The sequence below is a fragment of the Natrix helvetica genome (assembly GCF_964273705.1).
Source record: "Natrix helvetica genome assembly, chromosome: 2".
In the NCBI taxonomy this organism is placed as follows: Eukaryota; Metazoa; Chordata; class Lepidosauria; order Squamata; family Natricidae; genus Natrix; species Natrix helvetica.
In genome coordinates, this window is record NC_138552.1 from 271,173,701 (window position 1) to 271,184,684 (window position 10,984).

At 41.5% G+C, this 10,984-nt stretch overlaps 1 protein-coding gene across 2 annotated transcripts; it reads left to right on the forward strand.

The window, feature by feature from the left end:
- The first annotated feature begins 2,564 nt into the window (after positions 1-2,564).
- On the forward strand, positions 2,565-10,636 carry ATRAID (all-trans retinoic acid induced differentiation factor). 2 transcript variants are annotated; one of them, XM_081943976.1, is made up of 8 exons: positions 2,565-2,606; positions 3,356-3,486; positions 3,569-3,693; positions 5,710-5,781; positions 6,799-6,870; positions 7,635-7,756; positions 9,110-9,210; positions 10,160-10,636. In XM_081943976.1, exons 2-8 carry the CDS (start codon positions 3,394-3,396, stop codon positions 10,262-10,264), a joined length of 690 nt encoding a protein of 229 aa, XP_081800102.1. In that variant the 5' UTR covers positions 2,565-2,606; positions 3,356-3,393; the 3' UTR covers positions 10,265-10,636. The 2 variants fall into 2 exon arrangements, with proteins under 2 accessions (XP_081800102.1, XP_081800101.1); XM_081943975.1 differs by lacking the exon at positions 2,565-2,606 and having other exon boundaries at positions 3,308-3,486.
- Positions 10,637-10,984: the final 348 nt, after the last annotated feature.

Consider the following 10,984-nt stretch of genomic DNA (forward strand, 5'->3'; position numbering starts at 1 on the left):
GCTATCTTTAACATATTTCCATATATTTAACATATTTCTATCTCTGAATTGCTTTGTGAAATGTCAAACTGTTTTTGTGTTTTTCAGATCCAGTGGTGGCTGATTTAACCACTCTTTCCTCCATGATCCTGAAGATGAATGTAAAAATCATCAACTTGAACTACAATCCAACTTTGCTGAATCTTTTAAAACTGAGGTTTTCATTCATTTTCAGTGTCAACTTCTAGATTTTCTTAATGGCTTGATTGCGGCAAATTTGCTGCTGAATTTCAATCTAGTTTGCAAGTAGAAGTGGTGGCAATTTCTTAGACCTCAGATGTTACAAGAACAACTGGATGGCTTAACACAGTAAACAAAAGCAGGAGACACCAATTAACATTTTTATTCATAAATCTGCTGTGATCACTGAGATGAAATGGTGAATTGATATCAGATGCCCTTTGGTCTGGACATGGTGTGCTCTTTTTCAAGGAATGATTCTGGAGAATTTGGAAAGTATATTGGTGCAATTATGTGTCTTTAACAGTTTATTATACAGGCATTCAAGGTCAAGGTGATAAAATGCAGTGGCTTTTAAGAGAGGGGGTCATTCTTGGGAAAATGATCAGGCGGCTAATCTATTTCTGAAAACAGCTTGGTTAACCTTGTACATTAAAATGTAATTCTGACTTCAATGAATAAGTTCAATTTAACCATGATGTGTTGAATAAATCTAAAGCTAAGTTCACATAAAATGCTAAGCTATTAACTCTGATTTACAAGTAAGAAAAGCTGAGTTTATATAATTTACTGCGTCTAAACCAAAGAAAATCTATTATGATTTAACAAATTGTATGAGTGAGTGCTGGGGCTAATTAGTATTTTATAATTCATGCTTTATTCACATATTTTCCAAGGAGATACCGTAGTTACAATTTTCTTGGAAATAATATATGGCTTGCTTCATGCATTTAACCTGCCTCAAATATGACATGCAAGTTTCCTAAACAATTTTTGTATAACACTCAACTCTACATACACAAGAGCTTGAAGTCTATGTTCAGAAGGTTTTAAAGAGGGATTACATGAATGTCCTTCAGACTCATAAATAGCAACCAGCTGTGTGGAGGAAGGGGAATCCTAAAATCCATGGCTATGTAATATTAAAACCAACCCATTTTTTTCAAAAGGATATGAAAGTTCTTCAAAGCAAGTCATCAGAAAATATGTTACAATTAATAGGTATGCGAAGAAACAAGAAAGCAAAAATTATGAGCCTGATGTTTGTTGGAAGAAATGTCCTTCTGGGTTCAGCTCCAAGTGGGGAAAAAGACACTGGAAACATGGAGGCTGCTTGGAAAGATGGTTTAATGGTGGAAAGGATCACGTGGCTTGAACTCCTGAACAGAAAAAGGGGACCACATGCTTCCAGATGTTGGGTGAAGAAGAGAGAAAAGAAGGGGCTTGCTAGGTTTTTAATACTCTGTTTGGTCCCACCTCCCTGTTCCTGTGTAAGAAATGTATTCTGATTGGTCGACATACTCCCAGGAGCGGCGGGATGGGGGGTGTTGTCTTAGCTAACTTTGTAGGTTGTGTGTCTTTTTGAGTCCCAAGCTTGGTTGAGTTCCCAGATACCATGTGGTGTGTTTTTGTAGAAGGCTAATCCTATCTTTGTTATGTTTGTTATTAGGGGCTCAGGGCCCCTAATATCCCATTGAGAAAGGTGGGGGCTATTAAGAGTGAGTCTGTTTCCTGCCTAAAAACATGTTTCTCCAATTCTTATCCAGGGAAATATAATATTCTGCCTCTTCAATATTTCCCAGGATATTCCATTTTTCTAGGAGAGGGGTGGGTGCTAACTTCCTACATGTTCAAGACCTAGGTTCTGCAGTTCAAAGACAATAATGAAGATAAGGTTGTAGACACAATGCAGACTATTGACCATTAAGCACAATAAGCAAATGCTTGGGGCACCAAGGGAAGATGAGTATTACAGAGTTGTTTGTTTCCCCATGGCCTGGAATAAAACTGAATTTTTAATCTTATTTCACTTTTAGCACGTACTGAGCGAATCTCAAGGTCTCGAGTTAACCAATGGAAGGGTCAAAACTCAAAAGACACCATTGTGGTGCTTAAGGCATCAAGGAGAGGCAGCTGATAGTGCAGTGGGTCTCACCCTTCCTAATGCCGCGCCCCTTTAATACAGTTCCTCATGTTGTGGTGACCCCCAACCATAAAATTATTTTAGGTTTTCCATATTTTTTCAAAAATATGTGCTTTCTAATGGTCTTAGGCGACCCCTGTGAAAGAGTCATTTGACCTCCAAAGGGGTCCCGACCCACAGGTTGAGAACCACTGTGATAGTGGCTTCCTATGGTGCTAATTGCTCAGTTCTAAGCCAACATTCCCTTCTCTTGAGATCAAAGCATATTGCAACCTATTCTGGCTTCCTGGTGCACATATACAGCCCACACAACAAATGGATACTATACAAAGGGAGAGCCCAAACACCTCCCAGCTAACATGCAGTCACCCCAATTAGATCTTCAGAGCCACATAGGCTCTTAATTCTATGGAGGAAAGTGCATGCATGATCCCCTCTCATTCTTGTACACACACATAAACAGGTAAGTTTGTCAATAGAGAAGAAAATAAAACTACAGTGCTTTCCTTGACTACTGCTGGTAAAAGGGGTTGGAAAGAACCCTGAAGCCCTGTTCTGCACGTTTTCCTCACGTGCTTTTATATACAGCATTAGTTTATTTTGTGCCATCAAATTCTTTTCGATTCCTAGCCACCAGGTAGATTTTCTCCATGGGAATACAAATGTATAAATAAAAATGTAAACATAAATAAAATAGCCAATTAAAAATATTGTAGAACTCAGAAGTTTATACATTCCAATAAAATAACCTAATAACCTAAGACGAATATTCCACCTATGGATTTTGGATTTTAAACAAAGATCATGGAGACAGTATCATTACTATGCCTGTTCTGTAGGTTTGCTTGGGGCATGCAGTCAACTGCACGCTTAGGAATCTCATTCAGATCAAGTTTATTATCAGGCATTCTTAATAACAAAACTTACAGTTCAGTGTTAAGATACTTCTGACTTTCCATAAGCTGTCCCATCACGTGGTGTAAATATAAAAAGATAACAAAATTTACAGTTCAGTGTTAAACTACATATATGATCACATGTCATGGAACTACATTTCCCATAAGGCAGTCTCTGCCTACATTTTCCAGGAGGTGGTTTCTTAAAGGAGACAGCTCTTAATTCTCTATACTGCTGCAGCACAATGCCTCTTTTTTTATTCTCTCCAAGTCAAGGGAGAGAATAACATGTTTTTTCGGACTTGTTTTTATTCAGATTCACGTGACTGCAAGTCTGCGATCATGTGACGCATCATGGCTGCGCCCAGCTGGCTCTGGGTTCCCCAGCTGTTCCTCTATTTGGTAGTCCCCTCGTCGGCCGGGTTCCTGGTCGACACGTTAGAGCAGGTAAAGGGGGAGGAGGTTTGTCTGGGAGGGGGAGAGAGATATGAGGGGCCTTTCATAGTTTCCGTCTACCTTCTCCTTGCAGGTCTGCGGTAGCTGTGCTGGGCCCATAAGAAATGAGTCCGCAGTAGCGGTTTTCTGCGGTTCCCGGGTGGGTTCGGTTCGGCGGGGCCGCTGCTGCTTAGAGAGGGACAAGAAGATTGTTTTGGGGTGAGTCGATTCGAGCTGGCGTGATCAGTTTCTAACCTTTATCCGGGCTCCTCCCCGCCTGGGGTTCTCCAGGTTACACCCTGGAATTGCAACGCGCGGACGGCTCAGGCTTTCTCCCACTTTCACTTATGGGGAAAATGATTCAGCGCCTGACGCAAGCTGGCAGCCTAACAAAATATGTTCTGTAATACAGTACTTGAGGCCAAGTCTTTTGCTTAACTGTGGCAACAAAGCAATCCAATAAGGCAACCCAAATGCAGGCCTTGGCATCTGATAATTGTATCTGGTTTTGGATTCCAAGATGCATTGTCAAGACATATATTTTAAATGCTCCACTGCCCTCAAGAGATCATGATCTGATTAAGTAGGATTATTATTATTTTTTAATAAGAGATATTTTTTATGAGAACGTATAAAATGAGCTTTCCAAAAACATTGTTGCTGTTAAAATCTTTCCTTCCTTCCTTTCTTTCTCAGTAGTGAGAACAGTGACATAGCTAGATATTATTTAAATGTGAGAAAATATGACATCATTGCAAAAAGAAAAACCCTGCCTTAAATATATTTGCCTTTTACAGTTCTGGCATTACATTTATATGGGCATCTAGTTTTAATTTAACTTTAAAATGATTATAGTGGAGTGAGGTTGATGGGATTTTATTGTTTTATGTGAAGGTTTACTGAGAGTTGAGTCTTGTGAATGTTATACTTCTGTAAAATAAATATACTTTGGTTACTGAGTGTTCTAAATATATGGTTATTGAACTTGTATGATAAATTTATTTTTCCTGAATTGCTGGGCACTTCATTATGCATGATTCCTAGGATAGTAATCTGAAAAATATTAACTAGAACAAAATTGGTGTACTGTTATAACCTGAATGATAATTTGCACCTTCTCTCAGTATTAGTTATGCTGACAGGGTAATGTGAGTTGAAGTTAAATGTTAAGTAGTGTACCTTTTATTTATCACTTCATTTTTCCAAGTTGATTTATTCAATACATAATGTATGAATGAATTTTATGGTACAGTATCACCCTGGAATATTTTTTTCTGCAACATCACTCTACAAAGAGTGCAGAGAAGAGCAACTAAGATGATTGATTATGGGACTGGAGGCTAAAACATATGAAGAATGGTTGCAGGAACTGGGTATGTCTAGTTTAATGAAAAGAAGGACTAGGGGAGACATGATAGCGGTATTCCAATATCTCAGAGGTTGCCACAAAGAGGAGGGAGTCAAGCTATTCTCCAAAGCACCTGATGTTAGAATAAGAAGCAATGGGTGGAAACTAATCAAGGAGAGAAGCAATCTAGAACTAAGGAGAAATTTCCTGATAGTTAGAACAATTAATCAGTGGAACAACTTGCCTCTAGAAGTTGTGAATGCTCCAACACTGGAAGTTTTTAAGAAGATAACCATTTGTCTGGTGTAGGGTTTCCTGCCTAGGGAGGGTGTTGGGCTAGAAGATCTCCACGGTCCTTTCCAACTGTTATTTTGTTCTGTTCATCATTTATAGGATAAAATTTAGGATATAGGATCAGATGTTTGGTGAAGGATAAAACTGGGGGGATAGCTGCCATTAGACATACAGAACATTGTAATATTTCCTCCTTTATGCTAGGAGTATAAAGAACATTGATATATTTCCCCCGTATCCTGCTCAACAGCCAACCTTTGCAACCAATTTGATATGTCACCCAATATCTGGATTTGTGCAGCATGTAAGGATTGTTGAATTCAGCATTTTATTTTTCTTTGTTCCATTTTAATTAATGTACCAAAGGAATCAAAAATGTTGTGGGAATTCAGTCAAGAAGTGTAATTGATTACTGCCTCAGTTCAAAAAATGTTATACCAGCAGAAGTATAACATTCCATAACTGAGGTTTATGATAAGTCTTACTTATTAGCTATTGTGAAATATGTTTTTTATTACTCCCCAATATAAAAATAACATTACCCAGTCCTTTACACTAGAAGTAAGAGTGCTGCTTTCTCACTTCATCTTTAGGTTGGATTATGGAAACTGCTCATTGCATCAGTTGCGCTCTAGCTTCCAGGAAGTGAATACAGCTTTTGTCATGTAAGTTGAATTTGTTGGACCTGCTGCAGTTTAAACCTCTAATTAGAAATGACCCTTGGCTCCATTTGTTGAGAAAAGTATAGTTTATTAGAGGTCAAGTGTATTGCAGTAAAGCAAAACCAGAACTGAAAATCACAGGCCAAAATCCCTAAGTTCTATTCTTCCCTCCCTTAAATGTCTCACTGCTCCCCCCACCCTCCCGTGTAACCAATCTGGTTCAGGCAAGATGTTTTCAAGTACAGTCATTTCAAGTACAGATTTGGTTTGCAGCCCCCTCCTTCCTCCAGCTGGGTGACCTTGAGGCATCGTCTTGTGAAGATACCGTACTTATATTTCCCAAAGCATTCCCCTCAGTGGTGGGTTTCTATTTTTTTTTACTATCGGTTCGCTCATGTGCGCGTGTGACCCTTCTGTGCATGCCCACTACCGTGACTACCGGTTCGCTCAATCTGGGCTGAAACAGGAGCAACCCACCTCTGATTCCCCCCATCTCCCCTCCCTTCAGTTCATGACAGTCTGTCATCACAGTGAAGCACAAACAAGCGTAACGTGACAGCTGACGGAATTACTGGTACCATCATGTTCATAATTCCCCATACAAGACACAGAACTGAAAGGCTTTTTTTATAGTAGAGCTCTGCATGTGGCCCCCTCTGGCCCGTTTTTGGCCTCCATGGCTTCCTGCAGCACTTTGTCAGCCAAAACAGGGCCGTGGGGGGGGGGGATATCCCCCCCACGCCTCTTTTTCGGCCTCCATGGCCTTTTGCAGCACTCTGTCGGCCAAAAGCGGGCCGTGCACAAGGCTCCATGAGGCCCCCCCATAGCTCGTTTGTGGCCTCCAGCAGCACTCTGCTGGCCAAAAATGGGCCACACAAGCCAGATTTAAGCACCCCGCAGGCCAGACCCAGCCTGTGGGCCTTGAGTTTGACACCCCTGTACTACCCTAAACATCATTCACAGAGGAAGCAGAGCATTGGCCTTGAATGTATTCTCTTCATTATTTTGTTCTTAATGTAGTGATCTGACTGATAATCCATTAGAAAGTGTGCCTGAAGACCGCTTCCGAGGATTCACTCAGCTGCAGACCCTGTGAGTATTGTACATGATGACAGATGCAAAATGAGTGGAGGCTGCTGACTTGAGTTGATTTACCAAATTTACATCCACCTCACAAGAAGTGAATCCTGGCTAGCATACAGCGAAAAGGTATAAAAACCTGTTAAAAAAAGATATAAAAACACACATGCAACATGAGATTTGATCAGCAACAGAGCCCCCTCAAGATCTCACTAGTGCTCTCGAGGGACAATAAGGAGGAACAAAACTGACTCTTTAGGGCAGGGGTGTCCAAACTTGGGAACTTTAAAGACTTGTGGACTTCAACTCCCAGAATTCCCCAGCCAGCCATGCTGGCTGGGGAATTCTGGGAGTTGAAGTCCACAAGTCTTAAGTTTGGACACCCCTGCTTTAGGGGGAGAATGTTCCATAAGGCTTCAGTCGAAATCCAAAGCTTTTCTTGGCTATGCCTATTTTCGCAACATTACGCATTTGGGATGTGGTTTATGAGGTTTTATTTAGAGGAGGGGAACCAGGGGTGAAATCAACTTACCTTCGTTACCAGTTTGCAAACGTGAGCGCACGCGCCACCTCCGCACATGCGCAAGACCTTCCGCGTATGCACAGAGCGTCAAAAATGGGACATGATGATGTCTGGGCAGGTGGGTGGGGCCTCCCGCCGCCACTGCTACCAGTTTGCCCAAACCGGATAGAACCAGCTGAATTGCACCACTGGGGGGGAACCCTATTGAATCTGCCTTTCACTTGTTGCTGATATAACTTATGTTGATCCCCAGTGCTTTGCCCCAGGAGCTGGATTGTCCTGGAGGCAATGAAGTATGGAAAATTATCACCATCCAAGGGCACAATCGTATCTGTCAAGATCAAAGGAGCTCCTGCAATGGCTCATTGGGACTTGGTATGGATATAGTAGGCAAGACCTTGTATGCTTGGGCTGTAAGGAGGTGGAAAAAGGTGGGGATTGATGATGAGGACTTTAAAAGTAAATTGTTTACTTCCAAACTCTCAACAAAACTATTTTTAGTCTTATGAAAAAACGGTAAAGAAGAGTGGCTCCCTGTTGGACCTCTGGGGCCAAGGTGTTTCACAGGATTGAGTCCTCTCAGAGAATGGTTGTCTCCTGGGCTAGATTAACTAAAACTCTTACCAGGAATGGGGCCATTAATATCCACTTCCTGGAACAGCATGAGAGAGAGGGACGATATTGGAGGAGGCGATATTAAAAGGTCAAAACCAGAAGATAAATTTGGAAGCCTCTTAGCAGCAAGTGCTGTAACTGAAGAATAGGAGTTAATTCTACAGGAATGGTTCTTATCTGCTAAAAACCTACTGCAGCTTGGGTGATGTTCAAAGATAGCCCCATAGAGTACTACATTGCAGTTGCCTAACTACCAGTTAGTAAAGGGTATGAGTGAGGGGTGAGTCACTCTTAGCACTGTATGTTTTGCTGCAGTCTGCAAACATAGAATTAAATCTACAATTTAGTGAAACAGCTACAGGGAGGCAAACAGAAATAAACAAGGAACTCTCAAATTTCATGCTCCCACTCTGTAGTCTCTTCTCTGTTGATGTCAATGAGGTAGCTAAATACTATATGATATTAATCTGAGTTCTGAATTTGGCTGTTGAGGTTTTGATTTTTTTTCATCTTAATCTATTTCTTCATTGATAACATGTAACTCTTAATAATTAATACTATCAAAGCAACACAATTGCCTTGGACAGTTCTGTTAAGGGCAGTAAAGAACTATCCAGCAGGAAGTTCTTTTGCATGATATCAGTGTTCTTGCTTAGCTATTATTTTTGAAATTTATATATGAATATTTTTCAGAAATGAACTGCAGCTGGGGAAGGAGATGGGTTTTCTACACATCTCTCCAGTGGAATCTACTTCTGATTTTAGCATTAGCATTTTATGTGCTAGTCCTAGTCCTGAGTAGATTGAGCAAAATATTTGCTACAGGAAACACACCTTGTACAAAAAGATATCATCAGTGGTAGTAGAAGGCGGCAAAAGACCTGAAGTGAGGGCAGCGAATCTTAGGAAGCTAAAAATAGGTGGTTTTGGCAGAAAGGATTAAGGTGGGCAGGATAAGGTCAGCTCTACAAATGGAAGGAACAGTGTTAATGGGGTGTAAGAGACTGAAAGAAAACTGAAGAGAGGAAGCTGTGAGTTGTGCTGTTTATGGAATAAGATCTAAAAAGTGAGAGGATATCCTCACTCTTTCCCCTCCACCCACTTTCTCTACAGTTTGGGTATGCCCAGAGGGATCGCTTTGTACTTCTGACGGACCCGGCTTGTCCCAGTGCCTCTGTGTAGAGCCATACCATGGCTATAAATGTTTGCGCCAGGTAAGTTGGTTTTTGATTATGATGGAATTTATGCTCTGTAGTCTGTATGTTTTTTCCTCTGGTACAAGGAGATATGGGGCTTTTGGGCATGGTGGGATGGAAAGTCCAAAATAAGAGCTATTAAATGAAATACCGTATTTTTCAGAGTATAAGACGCCCTTACACCCCCTGCAAGAGGCTGAAAATTTGGGTGTGTCTTATCTTCCGAATGTAGCCCCACCCACCTGCCAGCCCCCACGCTTCGGCCTCTACGCATCCTCCTTCTGGCTGCAGAGATTGCCACAAACAGTGGCTTGCGTTTTTGGGCTCCACACCTCACGTTTTCAGCCTCCAAACGCTCCGTTTGAGACCCACTCAAGGCTGATCACCGCCTCTCGCATCACGTTTTCAGGCGGCAGTTGGAGCATTTGGAGGCTGAAAACACGAGGCGCGGATCCAAAATGGCAACCCGGAACAGCTGCTGCCGTCTCTTCCGCGCTTCGCCTGCTTTACTAATTGCAGCTCCCTGCAATGATCAGCTGCGTTTAGAATCTGCTTTTCAGGCCCAACGAGCCTGAAAAACAGCTTCTAAAGCTGTGTTAGTACGCTCACTCACAACCAGCAAACTAATCTGAAGCTGTGCTGAAGGACGCTAGCCAGATGAATACCTGGTAGGCAGAAATTATTTTTCCCTATTTTCCTCCCCAAAAACTAAGGTGCTTCTTATACTCCAGAGCGTCTTATACTCTGAAAAATACGGTAGATTATTCAACTGGAAATAATCATTACTTTACGTGTAAGGAACACTGCCGCCTTCTCGCTGAGGTTGTTGGAAACTAACATCCAACAGCATTGGAGGACTTCAGTCTGGTAAAAGCCCATTTAATTGAAGCCATTGAGACTGATGAAGAGTTATCTTTGGGAGCTAATCAAATTAGAAACAGCCTTCTAATTTTCCTTTACCTTTCAGGGCAATTTTCCATACCTGCTGTTCTTCGGAACTTTGGGAGTCATCACCATCACTCTCTCCACCTTCCTTTGGATCACACAGCGCCACAAAGCCAAAACCGTTTAGTGGCCTCTCCATTCTCCAGGCCCACCAACACTCCACAAAGGAGGTGCGAGTTTACAAGTCTTGTCTGCTGTTACCCTTGGTTTTGGAACTGGAGATTCCCAATTTTTCTGGGGGAAATAATTTTTGGATTAGAGCCTTTCAGAGTGGTTATGCTCTGTTACATGTTCGGACACATGAGAGAACACTGTAGCAGTTATTGTACAGGAACACATTATTTTCAACTGGACCTGTTGCTTGGCCAATGCATACAAGTTGGGGCTATCAATAAAATGTAAAAAGAGAACGGGGGGGGGGGGGGGAATTAATGTCTTATTGAGTGTTAGATATTCTTTGGAGTGTACATTTAATTTCTAATAAAGTAAATACAACTAATCAGGGTTGTGACTGGATATGACGAAAACCAGTGCTTGTGTGATTCCTCATTGCTTAGGACTTAATCCAGATTTCTTTCTTCTACTATTAGAAGCAGGGAGCCTGAGAAAAAGTGCTAGTTAGAAGCAGTATATGGGTGCTCTTTTTCAATACAATACAATACAATACAATACAATACAATACAATACAATACAATACAATAGTAGAGTTGGAAGGGACTTTGGAGGTCTTCTAGTCCAACCCCCTGCCTAGGAAGGAAACCCTATACCGTTTCAGACAAATGGCTATCCAACAGACTTCCAGTGTTGGGGCATTCACAACTTCTGGAGGCAAGCTGTTCCACTGATT

What these genes read in the sequence shown, in the direction of transcription:
- ATRAID (XM_081943976.1), top strand. Translation starts at nt 3,394, where the DNA reads ATGGCTGCGCCCAGCTGGCTCTGGGTTCCCCAGCTGTTCCTCTATTTG. An exon ending in TTCACTCAGCTGCAGACCCT is followed by an intron (nt 6,871 to 7,634) that starts GTGAGTATTGTA and finishes GTTGATCCCCAG; the next exon opens with TGCTTTGCCCCAGGAGCTGG. An exon ending in GCTATAAATGTTTGCGCCAG is followed by an intron (nt 9,211 to 10,159) that starts GTAAGTTGGTTT and finishes TTTACCTTTCAG; the next exon opens with GGCAATTTTCCATACCTGCT.